The following is an 18404-nucleotide window of genomic DNA, read 5'->3' on the forward strand; positions in this document are numbered from 1 at the left end:
GTTCATTATTTTGTAATCAATTCGATCAAGTATTATTATTATTATTATTATTATTGTTATCATCAATCATCATTCAAATTATTTATCAAAAAATACAGATATCGTAAAAAAATAACGTTTTTTTTTAGATTTTAAACATATTTATATATTTAAAAAATACAGGTAAGGGTATACAGGTTGTTTGTCCCAGTGTCCAAGATGTGTTTTTCTCTAATCTTCAGAATGCAAAAAAATGGCCACACCTTAACTTTCTTTAGCTTTTATTTTCAAAACTGTATTTAAAGTGTGTTTTTAGTCATACCCCTCATACCCCTTGTATTATACTTTAAATAGTTTTAGTACATTAGACATTTACCATCTAATTTATAATGTTTTCTTGTCTTCATTTTATTTCTCTGATGGAGCGCTTCTGCTGTATTTATAAAGTAGTTTCGAGTCTTATCGCTAGGGGGCGGTACAGTCATGAGTGAGCGCAGCTCCAACCTGCTTGCCTGATGATGACTGAGGAAGAAGAGCGGCACACAATGCACAGCAGCACGGCTGACAGACAAGGGTTGTGTCGCCCTCATTTTCACCATTACTCCCCTAGRTTCGTGGAAACTTGTGAACGAACAGCAGCGGAGCGGTTCCGTTTCTCTTTGTATATATCCACTGACTGGACTCTGTGAGGTTAAGAGACCGATAAACGACGGGCAAGACGGTTTAACTTCTTCCAAACATTGGATTATTATAAAAGAGGCTGCATGAAGGAGCTGCCCAGCCCAACGGGGGGCTCGAGTCGACCGACATCCTGGAAATTGACACCGAGGCTTTAAAATTTGGGCCTTAGGCTTKATTTTTTTCTTGTTGTAAAGGAAGACTGAAACGATAGTTCCCCGTGATTACGAGGGGTGTCAATATTCGTTAGATGATTCACATTTTAAGAATGCCATATGTAATCTTTGTTTAACATCTAAAGGATTTTTGCGGTTGATTTATCGGGCTAACGCTAGCCGCAGTGCTAACGTTACGTCTTTCTTTTGATGTGATGTGAATTCAACCATCGGCCGTCAACATCTCGACAGGAGGAGGAAAATTAGCTTTTTACTAGTTAGTTAGCTTCCAGATTCACTGCTCGGTTTGACAGACATTATGGATACGTTGCAACAATACCGTCAGCTCCTTTAATTACTGTCCAAAAAATTTGTAATATTACGCGTTAGCCGTGYTAGCAAAAAAGAGCTAATCACCGACCTAACGTCAACAATCCCGAACCAGACAGCTCTTTAAACCATTAAGATTTAACTTCAGTTGTCAAGATTACCACGTACAAATTTACATTATTACCAAACTGTATGATTTTAATAATACACTTATTAGTGTAATTAGCTTATTTGGTGTTAGCCCAGTAAGGTTTTTATTTGATAMTATATCCTGTTAGATACATTTTTTCCTGTTTACATGTGTTTATCATCTGTAAATAATAGTCCGCGGTAGAATTGGGTATGTCCTTTCTGTGTTATGTCGTGGATCTGAGTTTGTGTTCGGATTTATTGAAATGACACTAAAGTTTCGCAGAAAGACGGGCGCTGGTGCCAGTAGACTGTTGTCAGAGGACGGTAAATAATAAGAGCCCCTGGTTCCATTACACCGTTTAACGGGGGGTCCAGTTGAAGGCCTGTGTGGCTTTATCTTATTTATTTTTTATTTTTTTCCCCCTCTGCGGTTCGGTGCCTTCAACCGGACCGGGAATTAAATAAAGTGCCTTTGGTCCTGTTGGAGTTACAAAGGGAGGCGGTGTTCGAACATGGAGGGCCCGAGCAGAAGCGCTGCACTCAGACATAACCGTCGGTCCCGTTCCCAGCGCGACAGGGAGCGGCGGCGGAGGAGGGTGGACCTGGCCGACGCCATGTCCCTGTCCTCGGGCTCCGATCGTGAGACTCGTGGGACCAACAGCGTCCTCGGTCCCGGTGGGAGGGAGTGTCGGCCCGGATATGGGAGACACAGGCCTCCACGTCGGAGGAAGAGGGAGTCCGTGTCCTGCGAGGAAGACATCATCGATGGCTTCGCTATCGCCAGCTTCATCAGCTTGGAGGCTCTGGAGGTAAAAAAAAAAAAAAAAAAAAAAAAAAATATCATCATCTGGGGGGTTTTGCACACATCAGCTGTCATTCATCAAACTGCATCCCACACCACTGTGAACACAGTGATTGATCACTCCTTAATGTAACGTGTCAGGCAGTGGGCACGCTTCTTCACTCTRCATTATTTTTGAGATGACTGTTTTGATCTTTCAACATCACATCAAATGATACCTTTTATCTTGGAGCTAAAGGTGTTAAAAAAAAGGCTGCACATTAAACTCATTAGCTCTGACACCATTTTGGAGAAAGCAATTCAGACTAACCCAAAACCCCAAGGTATCTTTAGTGACAGGTTTTGGAGAACATTTAATTATTCATGCTCTAATTCTGGGAGGTGTTGATGAGCTGCTTAATGGCTCATTAACAAAGAAAGAAGAATTGAAGTATGTATTACACATTGGGCTGGTTATGCGTTAAGTACATATTTTGCCCTAGCATTTTATATACTGTAATACCTCTGGTTACTTGTCTATAAATCATGACAGTGCAGGAAATTAAAATGTTCTTACCAATATACACAAAAACAACAAACACTGTATATTTTACTGTTTTTTTAAGTACCTAATCTAACTCGGTGCTCAGATACCAAAACATTCTGCTCATTCAGGAGATAAGTGTCATGACTTTTACACATTTAACTTGATTTAATTAACTTTATTTAGAAACATTGCCACAAAGAAAATAAATTAATTTGAAAAAACCTTCAGCTTTTAGCTAATGCTATGCTACTTTTGACTACTGTTCTGTAGGGCTTCGTCTAGCACTTTGCTTTCTGCTATTTTCTTTTCTAGTTTTTTAAACATTGAAAGATACAGTCTGACTCAAAACAAAATCAGGTTTTCAACATTAATTTATAATTTTTTGACGTCTGCATCAAGATGGAAAACCAAATAATTTACCACAGGTTATGTTGTAAAGCTGCACATTCACACWCGGTCAAACAGACCCTCTGTTCTCCTGAGCAGCTCGATTTTCCAGTCAAATCAACCTGCAAATTTCAGGTTGTGGACTGGTTGCTGTCAGAGACCAGTAAATGTGGCTCAGCCAAGACTCTAGTGCGGGGGTGGGCAATCCTTGCCCTAGGGGGAAGCTATCCTTCATGCTTTATGCTGGGTTCACTTCGATTATCTTGATTGCTCTGAAGATAATTTTWGGAGATATTCCTGCTGCGTGTGGTGTGTTAAGAGTGATTTAGTCAATTTAGCAGGACGTTGGGGCCGCTCTGATCGCAAATCGGGGATATTCAGCTTGTTGGATTGTTTTGGCCTGATAGCCCAGACTGTGTGGTTATCCCTGCAGACAAACGAGCTAGCAGCCTGTTGAATGTGACTGGTAGCTAATCAGAAAGCAAGGTGACAGAAACACAGAGAGAAATCCAAAAAACTGTCTTCTTAGAAAGTCCACTGCTTTTAAAACAAATGTWAACTTTTTGTCAAACTAAAGCTGCTAATGTACAAAACATACAGTTAAATAAGTGCATGTGGCAACATGAACGTTTTACCAATGATTATATTTACCTAGTAACTGAATGTAGGTATGAAGCCAACGTTTGAAACAAACAAATGCCATCCTCTAATGGATCTTTTTGTTATAGTTTCTGCTTTTAGGTTGTAATGCTAAAGAACCTTCATCAGTAGTAAAATATTTTCACCTTTTTAATTTTATTTGTTGCTCCTACAGCTAATACTTTCTCACACTAGGAGAAGGGTGAAAAGAAAACTGGTTTCATTATGCAGAGGTGCTTCTTCTTTCTATTTTGTAACGTGGTGGTGGTATAGTTCCTTCTAACATCATCTTCCCCCAGGAGGAAGATATAAAGGCAGAAACCTGCCTGCCTGAATAATTTTAGTGGTTCTGTTTGAGTGTCTGCTTATATCTTCAAGTAGTTGTTTTGATTTTATATATAAACTAGAGAAGCGTGTAAGCACTGAGCAATGAATGGCAGCTGAAATTACACAAAGAAGCTGAAACTGAGTGTTACTGCCAAAGGAAGCAAAACACTAGCTAATAGCTAAAAGAGCTAAATGTTAGTCAAAGGTTTAAAGTACCAAAAGGCTAGCAGCAGTAACAGAACAGCTGCAAAAACCCAAAAGAAGTAAAATGGTAGCTAGTAGCTAAAAGAAGCTCAAAGGTAAAAATACAAGAAAGGTTARCACAAAGATAAATAAAGCCAGTTTGTTAAAGCAGGGAACAATGGTTTTAAAGCAATTGCAGAGATGTCGGTGTTCTTCAATAAGAAAAATGTTTAGAAACAAAATATTTGTAAACCTATTTMACAAATTTGAAAATATAAAAGTTAAAAGCTCATCTAAGGATAGCCAAACTTACACACAGTAGAAATTATCATATTGCAGGGGTAAGATTAGATACAACAGAACAACAAGATATAATGTGAAGGGATTATTCTGTACAGACTGTAAAGCATTACATCATTTAATTAGTCCAGTCACGCTCTGTAGAAACTTTGTAGGATGCTTCCTCATAAAGACATTCTGTTTTCATGTAAATTGCCTTTTATCAACAGCTTGACATATCTACATTTTGTGCCATTTAAAGGCATTAAAACCTCATCCTTTTCCTTTCTTATCAGATGGACTGTTCTCTTAAGCCCAGTCAGCGCAACGATATTCTGGGGAGGAGAACCAAAGGAAAGAGGGGCCCGGAGGAAAACGGYGGAGGGCCGTTGTCGGAGCCCGAAGAAGGAGCCCCACCAAGCAACTCCAGCAGCTGCTGGAAGAAGAATAGTAATAAAAGAAGGAAAATAGAGGTGAAGACAACACCCCTGACTGTGCACTCACTTGGAATCTTAGATGTTGAGATAATTCTTGATCAAACAACTGTTTGTAGCCTCATAGTTCTTAATCACTGCTCTACCTGTTATTCAAAAAGAGCAAGTAAAACTGGTTCACAGTCATGCTGTTGAGCAACATCTATGTTTCTTTGGTGTTTGAAAAATTAAGCAGTGAAGGATGGCTGCTCATAAGCTGGAAGGAAAACGTTATTTTTTTAAGTTAAAGCCCAATAAATAAAAACATAACAATAATTGTAAGCTGTTGATGTTTATGTTGTTCTTTTTGTTGCCAGGGTCCTCACTTGGAAACTGGTTACATTGTAAGTTTTCTTTTCCAAAATTGGAGTCAGTGTTATCTGAAATATTTTGGTAGATGCTAATTCCACTTTTGTTTTTTTCTCCTCTGTTAGTGTGACACTGAGAGTGATGCAGGAGACAAGGTGTGTACTGTTTCTGATGTGTCGTAATGTGTTCGCCTCATTTTCAAATTTTGTCACGGCTTTAGAAGTTAACGAATGTCATTCTGTTTTTCTCTCTGTAGGCCTCCGATAATGACATGGATCCAGTGTTCACAGTCAGCACTAGAAAAGGTTAGAAACCCATTTCTGCGCGTTCACAAGGATGTTTATTTTTGTTAACTTCTTTAAAGTTACAATAAGAAGTTTTGATTTAAATATATAGTATACAGTTCACAGAGACACTTTTCAAAGAATCAACGGTGTGTTTATTAAAACCAGAAAGCTCATATTTTATKGTTAATGTTCTTTTCATCTAAAATAACAACAAAAGTTGTACATGCTAAAATAAAATGACATTTTCATTTTAACATAAATTTAAGTAAATACAACAAAACTCCTGCAAAACTTCAAAACTCCTGAAAACAAATGCCAGGAGGGATGCAAGTTGTCATTTAGTGAAAGATCCACTTTGACCCCAAAGATGTTCTTTATGTCCATCCAGTTTCTTATTTGAGAGTTATTATTGCACCTTCCTTTTGTGTAAACATTTATGTTTTTGCTAATTTTGCAAGCGCATAATGTTTTCATGTTTAGTAAATTGTGTTATAAGAAGATAATTTCTGCAAAAACCTGAATTATTTAAAACACAATATTTGCAAAACTTAAATGATTCTTATGTGAGGCAAGATAACGCTGTACGTGATATAAGGATAATTCAGCAAAGTGAGGACCTTAACCAGTGATGCTTTTTTATTCTTTTCCTCCAGTTGTGGATCCTGCTCCTGCAAACATGAGCACATCCGTGGGTAAAACGTGCCCCCCTCTGTCAGCACGCTGTGGAGGGGTGTCACGCTTGATGGTGACCCCGCGAGTGTCCGGCCTGGAGCGAAGTCAGGAGAAAAGCCTGGAGCTGCACTTCCCAGAGCCCATTTCTTCTACCTCTTCAGTTTACCTTCCTCGCCGGTCTTCCCACTCTCCGGTCGCCGCCTCGAGCTCTGTCCCGCGGTCCAGCCCGATGAACGGGAACAGCGCTCGCCAYGGCAGCCCGCCACTCTCCAAACCCAAACCCTTCCTCACTTTGCCTTCACGGTCCCACCCTATTTACAACAGGTCTGTTTCTTACATTTCTCAGCAGCCTTCAGTCTTCGCTGCCTGATTTATTTATTTCTCTCCACCTCGATCTTCTCAGGAGCAGCACCCCAGTCAAGCCTCCATCATCTGCTGCCTCATCCTCCTCAATGCGTCCTCCTACTCCCTCCACCAGTGTCTCTCTGCCCTACAGTCGAGGTTCGGGCTCCTCTGGGCCCATCCGACCCCCTTCTCGAGCCAACTCGGGGGCCATGTTCACTCCCTCACCCGGTCTGCCTCCTCCTCCACCTCTGCTACCTCCTGCCAACTCAACAGCAGCAGGTACGGAGAGCAGACCTGGCACTGTCCACTGCTTTCAGTCTGTTGCTCAGAGGAACACGGTGTCTGCGAAAATAAACCAAACTCAGACTTCCTCTGGTGGTTGTCTGGGTTTGCCGGGGGTATTGAGGAAGTTGAACATTGGTGAAGTGAGATCTAATCTTATTAGCTCAGCAAGTGTTGCATTTTTCTTACAAAGCAGAAGTTCTATGTGTGACTTGTCTTTGAGTGTATGTGTAGTGTTTAAAGACAATCCAGGCTGTGTTTCTTCTTTGTTTCTTCTCATTCATGTAGTGTCTTAACATAAGGTCAAAATGAGTCATGAGTTTTCAAAGTTTACTTCCAGCTCCTTATCTTAACACAATCTCGTACTACTTGCCGTCACCAGAGCACGAGGGCAGACGCAGCGTGCCAGGGGATGAAAATAACTCGACGGCGACGGGCCGCGCCACCCCCGGTGCTCCGTCGGCGTCGAGCTCCGCCTCAAGCTCCTCCGGCCGGACGTCCCAGAACCAGACGAGCATCCAGCCGCTGGCCTTCCAGTTCCATCAGCACAACCACCAGCACCAACACACGCACACACACCAACACTTCACACCCTTCCTGCACCCCTCAGCCACCGCACCTCCTCTGGTGAGAACACCTGCGTCGTACTATCCTCCTGTGCGCCTGGAATCTTTCCGAAACATTCTCATGTTTGTTATTTCACGTCTTGATGTGTTTGCTTTCAGTTCGAGAAGTATCCTGGCAAAATGGACGGAATGTATCGACATCCTGTAAGTATCTTATCCTAGGCGGTGATAATGTCGTACAAATTCAAGTGATTAAGAAGGAAGTTCTAGGAACAGATTGTTAGTTTATAGTATGACGGGACGCTCATGTCATGGGACAGGGCGAGATGAGATCAATAAGGAATTTAAAAGACTTTGTAACAGTGATTAATTGTGTGTCTTTGTGTTTTAGTTCTTTCCACAGTACCCGCCACCCTCAGTGTCAAGTATCCAGCCTGTGATTCCTCCCACCGGACCTTTTAGCTCCTTGCAAGGAGCATTTCAGCCAAAGGTGAGGGGAAAAAAAATCTTTGCTTCACATAATTGAGGTTTGCTGAAGTGAGTGTTTATTTGACGCTTGATAACTCAAGCTTTGTTCATTAAGAGTAATTAGATAAGAAAAATGTCAGATTTTACTTGATTTGAAGGCATGTAGCTCAGTAAGGTGTGGCTCATGTGTTGTGCTGTGTTTGACAGCCTCTTGTCCCTCAGGGAACGGCTCCTGATATCACCGCACGACTTGGGGTTGTGCCTCACCACCTGCAGCCCAAAGACCCCAGGGTAAGGACAACGAGCGAACGTGCCGTCCCTGCTCACGTTTACCAGTTAGGCTAAGATGTGCTACAACAATGGGCCTAGTCAGAGCAGTAAAGAGTGAAAAAAAATTTTTTTTAAACAGTCAGATGTGTTTAAAGTGGTTTTGCACTTTTGTTCTCTTGTAGCTAACTGATCCTTTTGGGACATCGTTGAAAATCAGTAATGTAAGCAAAAACAGATGTTCTTGAATCTCTTGACTCCTTAAAGCATTCAGCCTTTTTCACTGTCTCACTGCTTCACTCATTCTGCACTAATCTCACTCGTAATGCTAACTGCTTCTGGTCTGTYCTTCGCCCTTGCACACCCAGTTAGATATAAACCTATAAAATCACTCGATGTATATTGTATGTGGCTTTCTTTTCTTGTATTCCTTATTTTCACTCTTTCTTTGTGTGTGCGCATATTCAAATCTGTGGTGCACAGTAGGCATGGGCCGGTATGAGAATCTGATGGTTTGATAGTTTTGAGCAAAGCATTAGGGCCAAAGAGTCAAAAGGTTGTTTTAAAACAGTGATTTTCTTTTTTTTAAACAGATTATAGAGGATGTAACAGACGTAATTCACCATGAGCAGCTTTTATGTTTGGCCAGCTGTTATGTTGTCTACCCTAAAGACAAGGTGTGTTTGAGGGGAAAAAATAAAAACTTTGAGATAGGCCTGGGCAATAAACTGAAAAATAACCGATATCGACATTTATGTCAATAAGCGACATCTTTTTGCCCATGTCTGTATTTTTGGTGTTTAAAAAAAATGAGGAAAATAGAAACCTGCTTGCTTTCTGTTGCCGTCTCCTTAAATCCACCCAGTCTGTTACAGATTTAAACAGACGCTGCTTTCTACAAATCAAACGAACCCCCACAGCTTTATCCAATCAGAGCAGAGCAGGGCGGGTCTTTCTGACGTCGGTGCAGCAGTCTGCAGGATAAACACCGGTCAGCCTGCAGCTCCTGTCCTTAGCAAGCAAACCCCGTCTTCTCTCCACACTTTGCTCCCGAGCTACCAGAGACAATGGTGTCTAAAACCTAACACACTATAAGTTTATGTGTTCAGAGTTCGTTATCGAACAGATTATGTTCAACTTTGCTCGCTTGACCAAACTCCACGCCTCAACAGCGCTGTTACAGGAGCGAGGTGCACACAGGCTGAGTTGTTCTGTGAGAGCCACTGTTTCACCCCCCCCCCCCCCCCAAAAAAAAAAAAAACCTGCTTTGTTCTTTTTGTAGTTTATCCTAAATATATACAAATTTCATTCTTCACAATACATCTTGCTAATATTTAGAACCATACTGAGACTGAATTGCTCTTTGATTCAATAAATGGTCAAATATGAAGAATAAACAGTATTAAATTACTAATTGAGCTCGTTATATAATATTTTTGAAAGAAATAGTTATTTTAATAGGGAAATCAGTCAGTCTAACAAATAAAAATATATATTTAAGTTATTTTGTGCAGTACAAAAGACATATTTGGTATATATATATTTAAATATAAAATTATAATACATAATGTGTTTGCACTGAAAAGTTATGGAGATGGTTTAATATTTGTATGACTATATCTGACTCAAGTCTTGCCAAAAATGTTTTTTATTAAATATATTAAAAACACTAAAATGATAAATATAAACTACAGAAAAGCTGTTCAAAATCTAAACTGTGTACTTTGACTAAGAACATGGACACAGTGTATAATGTTATGACTATACTATACCGTGTACTTGTGTGTGGTGGTGGGTGGTAAGAGTTATCGTGCATTTATCATTATCGAGGTGAACTGGTCAATATAACATTATATTGATTTTTAGGCCATGTCACCTACTTTGAGATTAGGGGTGCACCGGTTTCTTTTATTTTGGGAGATCGGCTGATACTTAAAAAAGTGAGAAACGTCAGCTTCTCCACAAAGGTCTGAAAAATCGGCCACTGGCTGTGTCCAAATTCAGATGCCGGGTCCTTGGTAGACTGCGAAGACCAGAAAAAACTGACTAAGGATGTTCAAACACACTTCAGATATTTTTTTTCCCTGAATTGATGTTCTGTCTTTTTGTGACCATAAATATTTTAGGGGAATGTCCTCCTTTTTGACATCCTGACTTTTTAACCCTGTGGTAAAACTTAAACTGGTAACTGGCCCATGCCTTGATCTCTGCTTGCTCCAACCTTGGTTAAAGGCTAGACGCCGCGTTTTCGAATTACAAGAACATCTGACTCTGTGTGCAAAGGCTTTAAAGTTGTGCATGCARTATTCATGGAATATTATAGTAAACRTCTTTAATTTTTCTGCAGAAACCAGGAAAATGGTGTGCTATGCATGTATATGTGGCCCGGATGATTTTAAACCACCAGAGAAATGTAAAGGTAAGGGGTTGTTGACGATAAGGAGCTTCGTTTTTCTGATTGTTGTGTTAATTGTGGCCACCATATTAAACCATTCCACTTATTTATTTATTTTCAGCTGATGCAGGCTGATCCTCACAAGTTGGACTTTCGGAGTGATCCACTGGCCCGTTTTCCTGGAGCTGTGGGTCTGGGCCAACTGGGTCCTTTGCCTCCAACTCACGACTTGACCAGACCTCCCACTCTCTTCCCAGCTGCAGGTGAACACATAAAAATTCTCAAAAATAAAAGCAGATTTAATGTTCGTAAAGTCAAGATTTTGGATATTTTTTGATTCGGTACAAAAAATACATTTTGTTTTTGGCATAGACCCTCATTTCTTTTTTGATTTAATTCCTCTTGTAAGACTTTTTTTAACTTCTTGCCTTCAGGTGCAGTCAATCCATCTTTAGCTCCTTACATCTCCTCCCCAGCAGCACACTCCTCATTCCTCCCACCGGCTGCTCACTTAGGTAGGAGAAGCTTTAAAGGTAATATTTTTAATTTATTTTGAACATTCATGGCTTCTTTCATATATTGTTCTTACTCTAATAAACATTTACTCTGACTGGAACTTAATTTCGCTTCAAAACCATTGAAATTGTTGCAGAATGTTTATATCTACACAGCATTTCTGATGATTTTTTTATTTATTTTCTAGATCCATATGGTCGTTCCCCACCCTTTACTCCACTTGGAGCTCTTGGTTCTGGTGCCTTTGGAGGACTTGGCAGCCCAACACTGGGTAGGTTTTATATGGTTTTATTATGGGTAACCCAAAAAGCCTAGATGAAGGGTTTGGTTATGTTTCTTATTAAAATCCATTGTGGACGTTCAGAACTGTGTTAAAACTGCACAAATAGTTGCTCTGCAGGCTCGTAAAGCTTCAGGTAAACAGGAGGAGATCCAGGAGGTAAAGTTGAGCTGAGCTGTTTTCAGACATCCACTCTTTTTTTATTTTATTCTGAAGCTTTCAAAACCAATGGTTGGTATCGTGTCTGGACAAGTGTTAGCTTGATTTTTTTTCCCCCCCATCACAGCTAAAGTCTGATTTGAAAGCGGTTAGTTTTCAGAAAACTGCATCCAGTGTTTTGACATACTAACGTGACCGTGTGTATTTGGAGTATCAACAGTCCAGAGTTAAAAATAAAGGAGTTATGTCAGCCAATAAGGATCCTTAGTATTTTTTAAAGAACAGTCAAACACATTTATAGGGACTGTGATTAATTGTCTGGTTAGTGTGATGCATTATTTTTCAAAATAACACAAAGTTGAGTTAATTTTTAATGTGTTTAACAGGTGCCTTATTTTAAACAGTCTGCCTAATTATCTCTCCTCTTGTAACAGTGCAGAAARGACTTTATCTATTGAGATGGTATTAGGTCACTCTGTTCCGACTTGTTGGAGAACGGTTTTCATGTGGRAGTCTCTAAAATGTCTCTAAACTTTTCTGAGGGCGTTCAGTGTTTTCACTTGAGCTGGCAGTTTTGTTTGAATTTTGAACATGTCATAAACATTTAAAACTTGTCTCAAGAGCTAAAGCTGTGTAGGAGCGCTCCTCTGCCAGAAAACATGTCCAGGTCCAAAAACCACACCCTATTAACCACAATATCATTTTTAAAAATGAATCCATGRCTCCTGTTTTTATTCTGTGTAACTATTTTGAGAAAGACTGGTGGACTAGACTCCACATTTGAAAACACTGGTCTGGAATACACTTTTACAAGCTGTGTAAATAAGCAGGAAATAAATAGTGATTTTCAGAAACTGACCATGTGGCTGGCTCGGTCACTAACTCTCAGAATTCAGAGACTTCGGCATAATATTTGCATATTTTCTCCCACTATTGAGTCAAGTTTGAGTCTTCCAACAGCTGCAGTCCAGTGAGACACAACATGAACATGACTTCTCTCAGTTATGTAGGTAGTTACCGGTAATGCAAAAGTGCATGACCAGAGTTAATCTGAAGCTAAAATTAGCCCAATGAGATAAAATCAAATCAAACTGGATGTATCACCAAAACAAACAAGAAGTAGATTATCTCTGTGTTCCTCCGACAATGAAGGCTAGAACAAAAAGTTACTGGACTTTGTGCTTTACATCCATAAAACGTTTAATTTGACTGAAGTTGGTTAATAAAGCATGTTATTTTAACTGACAATACAAGAGGAAAGGTGTGACTCAACAAACTTGAATATAATACCTAATTATAAAAATAAGGCACAAAGCAGCTTTTCCATTATGGACAGTGTTATAGTTTAGAACTGTGAGTCATAATCTCTGTTTACGGAAACATACTAAGTAGAAACGGTGCAGTCTTCAGCAAAGTCGTAAGGTATGTGACTATAAGTGCCTACAACTTAACTACGACACATGAATGTGCCACAAATCAATGTTTATGGTTGTTTTATGTCACTTGAAGGATTAAGTTAAACTATTGCTCTCTAGTCTGGGGAAACAAAAGGTATTGTTTGTAATGTTACTTTGCTAATTCAAAATGCTGTATGCTCATGTATGTGTGGTGAGTGTGTGCATGGATATAAACACTTTGTGGTAGCTTGATGAGGATAAAATGAAGCTTCAGCTCTTTAAGATGGATTAAATTAGATGTTGGTTTGACATCTCACACCCATCAACCACAGTGGTCCACTGCAGTGTGATGTCACATTTCCAGATCGTCTGATTTTTAAAATGCAGAAAAAGAATAATCACATCAACGCGTCAGTCAAGACAAATGTGCACTGTCTTAAAATCTTTCTTTAAAAGGGTCTCTGATGATTTTGTTTTAYGCAAACGAACCAGATTTTGTTTTTCTTAGTTTGAGGAACGAATTGAAAACAGTTCTTCTCCGTCGTGTTGTTTGGGGTTAAAACTGGGTTAAACACAGCTTTGCACCAATGACAAAATGTTTGTGTCAGTCATATCTGTCCTGGTTATCTCTGCCACTCAAAACCACAAGTACTGAAACTTTACTACATGATTAAAGTTGATGCTGAGAGTTTCAAAGATTGTAGCTTTTAAAAAAGTTTGTAAACTTGGATCACATCTGTTTCTGTAGAAAATAAATCACGAGTTGAGTTAATGTTATGACGGTTCAATAATAAATGCAGCTCAATGTCCTTTTCTTTACATTCATATTGAAAAACCTGGAGTCGTGAACTCCAGTTGTTTGTGCTGAAAACAGGAACCGGTATTGTTGTTGCTTCTGAAGAAGCTGCTAAACCTTTCTCACAGCAGTTTTCTAAGAACTGTATGATCGTAGCTGATTATGATGGTGTAGATTCTCAGTCATCCAGGACATGCCAAATAAATAAAATATTTAGACTTCATTCTGTTAAAGACGTTTCGCTTTCCATCCGGGAACTGATTAACTTCTGCTGGAGCTAACAACCAGCCCTTGTTAAATCACTTACTTCAACTTTTTGTCCATTTTCGTGTAGAGCTGTGTTATTGTAGAAGTTTGGGGGAAAAAGTGCCGTTGACTGTCTGAATTCCGATAGAGAAGTAAGCAGAAAATGTTCATTTAAACTATTACCTTAATTTCGAAGGACATTCCGCCTTTAAATCATAATATTCTTTAAAAGTCGTACCTTTTGAATGACTGAACGTACAGAAAACCCGGACCCGCCGATCCACATATTGTCACACCCACTCACCCGTCTTGTGTTAACTGCCTGAAATTTCTGATCAATGCTTTTCTTCCCCCTTAATGCTTTTCTTTCCTGTCTCGTAACACAGCTACAGCTCAGCTGTCACAGAGACATGCTGGGAATGCTGTGCAGGGGTTCGTCATTGAAATAACAAGTACAAGGTTGTATGCATTAATTTCAGTAGCCACAAATACCGGGTGCGATCCAATTACCAGTCCGCCATAACGACGTGGGTGAAACGTCTTTGGCGAAGCAGGAATGCATTTGTGGTCGTTGGGAAGTTGTCTCGATGTTTTGTTTGATGAACTAGACTGAGCTGGACGAGTTCCCAGTGCTAAACTGTTTTAATTATAGGGTAACAAGAAGTTTGACTATTTAACTTTCTGTAGATAATTAACAGGCGAGTTAAGATGGTCTTTTTGCTTTATTTTTTAATTTATATCCCTTATTTGTTACTTTTTTTTGATAATTTCTTCTTTTCTTTCTTAACAGGGAGAATTTATTCAAATGTTTTTGGTAAACAAGATGGCAGGAATAGATAAATTACTCCATGGTTTGGTTAAAAAAGTGCATTTGTGTTTTACAGCTCTGCCTCCTATCTTCATTTTTCTATCAAACCATTCTTCTACGCATTAACGACTCCACAGATTTTTTCTAACACTAAATTGTCTTTTTCACCTGTAGCTGGCTCTGTGTTTGGCCCTAAAGACCCACCGCCCAATGCGATTGGGGGTTTGTCCAACTCCAACCATCACGACCCGTGGAACCGTCTACATGGTGGTCCTTCTGGATTCCCCGCAGCCCACAGCTGGGCTAAAGCAGCAGAGAAAAGGGACGAGAGGGATCGRGGGAAGGACGGAGAGAGAAGAGAGATCCTCCACATCAAGGATGAAAAGGACAGGTATTACTTTGAGATTTGAAGAAACAGTTGATTTTATTGTGTCTCTCTCTCATTGGCTGACTTCATCCTTAGTTATAACCTGACATACTGTTTAAGAATATAAATTAACTGTTAAGGTTTTATCTATAAAATATGTTAAATTTGTTTTTGCAGAGACAACATGCTGTATGGCCGACAACCTGTGAGAATGTCTCCAGTCGCGCCCTCCTTCAAGCCTCGCAGTAGCACCCCAGTCTCCCACATAAACGGACACAGCAGTGCCCTGGGGGGGAGTGGTGGACCCATGGAGGACCTGACACGCAGCCTTAAGAGAGACAGAGACGGAGACAAGAGGCCAGTGCCAACAGTGTCCTCGAGAGGTCCCCCTCTTGGCCCTTCATCTTTAGTAGCAGACAGGGACAGACCGCGGTCTTCCTCATCTTCAGTGCTCACTACTCCGCCACCTTCCAGCCGCTCCATCCCGTCTCCTCTGGACCTTTACCCTCGCTCACAGACTCAGATGGTGCACAGCCTCCACAGCGACCCTTCACACCCCCAAAGAGACAGTAACCTCCCTGCTTCGTCCACAGCTTCTTCCTCTGCTGCTGCTTTGTCTCAGAGCAAGAAGCCCGACCGCACCACAACGCCTCACTCTAAAGCTCTGCCTTTCCCGACAGTTAAAGTCAAAGAGGAGAAGAAGGAAGAGCCAGAGAACTCCAGCTCTCTCCATCCTTCTGTGCCCAGTCACAGCTTCGAACGCCCCAACAGCCACTCACACCACCACAGTTCTGGCACTCCTTCATCTTCCTCGCTGTCGCTGACTCCCACGCCCCTCGCACCACCCACTTCAAACACTCCCTCCCACCTGCCCCTGATGGACCGCTCTAGAGCTATTGAAGCACTGATCGCCGGTCCAGAACGTTTTTCGCACGGTCACCCTCAAGGACCTCCCCAGGGTCCACACAGCTTCACCTGGGACCCCTGGAGAGATGCTGCAGTTCAGCATCGCAGGGAAGCTTTAGCACTTCAGTCAGATCCGCATCTCGCCCTGCGGTCTGGTCCGCACCTGGCCCGGCTTTTCCATCAGAGACAATTTCTAGAGGCAGAAAGGGCTGCAGCTGTAGCTGCAGCAGCCGCCGCGGCTGCACCTCAGCACCCTCCCATTTCTACCTCCACTCCCTCCTCCTCTGCGGTTCGCCAGGAGTTCGGCCTGATGGCCTTTGATCGCACCCCTAACATGCTCATTGACGAGGAGCATCGAGCCCAGATCCTGAGGGAAAACTTTGAGCCTGCTCGCTACTTTGGGCTACACCCACACCTCCCTCCTGGCTCTCACCTTTCAAGCCCCGCCGCCGCTCACCTGGAGCAGCTCCAACATGGCCTTCTCCCCCACCACCTCCCCTCCGGACCCGGCGCTGCTCCCCATCACCACGGCCTGTACTCCCGTCTTGGTCCCATCGCCCCGCACCACATGCCCAACGGCATCTTTTCAAAGACCACTGCAGACTTAGTGGGAGCTCTGTCAGTGGGGGCACCACCTCCGCTCATTCCGTCCATCACCAGTCGATCGGCCACGCCTCCTCGTGGTTCCAGACTCGGAGGGCCAGGTGAGCTGGCGCTTTACAGCACCCACAAAGATGGAGAGTCCAGATAGTACTGGGACAACACTGGAGGAGATGAAGGGAAATGTCAGGATCACTGTGCTGCTCTCAATCTGTCCACTTTTCCCCTTAGAGACTACTAAACCTTCCTAAATACACAACCAAACCAGCTCCAAACACCCAAGGAAAAATAAATAAATAAAGGAAAGAACACAAAGAGTAACCACGATAGGCTGGAGCTGATGGTTGGGATGAAAATGCAAGACTCTCAAAATGCTTGTTGCTTTTATCAGTGCAATTTAAAGGTACATGGTTTCTGTACATCCTTTTGTGTATTTTTGTTTTGTTGCAGGTTGTTAATTACAGTTCTGAGTTTTAGAAGCTGTAAGAAGAAGCAGAAGACCGATTTCTTTTGTATATTGGGTGATTTATGATCCAGCCTGTTTGGGGGTATTCGAATCGACTTCCAGAGAGTCAAACATCTTAAATCGATGTTTTCATCTTCAGCTTGGTTTAACATTTTAACATCCTCCAGTTTTTAGCATAAATTAAGTAGAAGGGTTTTAAAAACAACAGTGAAGTGGTGCTTCTTCGTGGTTTTGTCCGTTGCTGAGAAAAGACAGATCTGTGATGAGACCATTTAATTAGYATCAGTAAACATCATACCTCAGTTTCCTGGTTTACCCAAAAGTATAACTCCAGACTTTCACCTTTACTGATAATTTGTTTTTGTTTTCRAAGGGGTGTATGGTAAAATGAACTGTGCTACACTGTGTGTGAGAGTGAMCACAGTATTTTAGAGCTTCCTTTAACTGTTTCCCATTCTCCTCTTGACTATATGAGCAGGACCAGATTATAGTAGTCTAGAGAAATTGCCTTTGTAATTATTATTCGCAACATTAATTATCTTCTATAATAATAAATATATTCATTGTTACGTTATTTGTCATTGTTTGSTTATCAACCAGCACTCTCTCCACAGGAAGTAAATCATGCTGAAGGCTTGCTTCACGGGAACCTTTTTAATGCTTGTGGACATTTAAAAGCCTTATCCGTGGCAGCCTCTGGCCACTTCAAGGATCTGAACTGAGCTGAGAGCGAGGTTTGCCTTCGAGTCACTGGTTGTGCGCTGTTTGTTGGGACTGTGGGAGCCCTGTACATTGAACTGTCGAGTTGTTTCGTCAACAAAAATAAGTTATATACACGGGGGGAAAAAAGTGGAACATCTGCTGAAGAACTGAAAACAAAAGGACGTGTCAAAATGCAACAGTGGGTGTCCTGAGAGGGAAAAGACTGGGTCGGATATTTTATTATGACCATTTTATACCTTTCAAACCCTCCCCTAGAGACCACAAAGAATAATTATTAAATGAATTGTTGTTTACTTTGTTGTGTTGACCTTTTTATTCTGGATTATTTCAAAATACTACACAATGTGTGATTGCTTTTTTTAATCACAGGTAAGTACTTTTCGTTCACAACCTGAGAAAATCTGTTAATGTGCCCCAATGTAGCTTACCCCCATTGGTGTGTGAAGCGCTTTGAGTCTTTGGGGACTTGATAAGCGCTACAAGTTCAGGCCATTTACAGTTTAAAAATAGACTTATGCCCTTTTGTTAATCTGCATGGCCAAAATTGAATACAAACTTAGTTGAAAGACAGTTGCATCTTTTTTTAATCCACTTTGAGAATTTTTATTGGTACAATACCACGGAGCCCCTAAAACTGTTTGACAGTTTATAATTTTGAG

At 41.1% G+C, this 18404-nt stretch overlaps 1 protein-coding gene across 5 annotated transcripts; it reads left to right on the plus strand.

Annotated features, from left to right (window-relative positions):
• Positions 1-520: 520 nt before the first annotated feature.
• Positions 521-18038, plus strand: fbrs (fibrosin). Of its 5 annotated transcripts, none has more exons than XM_014014769.1 (18): positions 521-2083; positions 4714-4890; positions 5208-5234; positions 5325-5354; positions 5456-5504; positions 6140-6482; positions 6562-6782; positions 7168-7412; positions 7511-7555; positions 7743-7841; positions 8027-8110; positions 8272-8310; positions 10434-10505; positions 10603-10744; positions 10916-11014; positions 11185-11268; positions 14858-15074; positions 15228-18038. In XM_014014769.1, the coding sequence occupies exons 1-18, from the start codon at positions 1787-1789 to the stop codon at positions 16705-16707; spliced, it is 3750 nt and encodes a 1249-aa protein (XP_013870223.1). In that variant the 5' UTR covers positions 521-1786; the 3' UTR covers positions 16708-18038. The 5 variants fall into 5 exon arrangements, with proteins under 5 accessions (XP_013870223.1, XP_013870225.1, XP_013870224.1 ...); XM_014014771.1 differs by having other exon boundaries at positions 10916-10996; XM_014014770.1 differs by having other exon boundaries at positions 8042-8110.
• The last annotated feature ends 366 nt before the right edge of the window (positions 18039-18404 follow it).

The sequence above is a fragment of the Austrofundulus limnaeus genome, unplaced genomic scaffold (genome assembly GCF_001266775.1).
Source record: "Austrofundulus limnaeus strain Quisiro unplaced genomic scaffold, Austrofundulus_limnaeus-1.0 Scaffold119, whole genome shotgun sequence".
Classification (NCBI taxonomy): domain Eukaryota; kingdom Metazoa; phylum Chordata; class Actinopteri; order Cyprinodontiformes; family Rivulidae; genus Austrofundulus; species Austrofundulus limnaeus.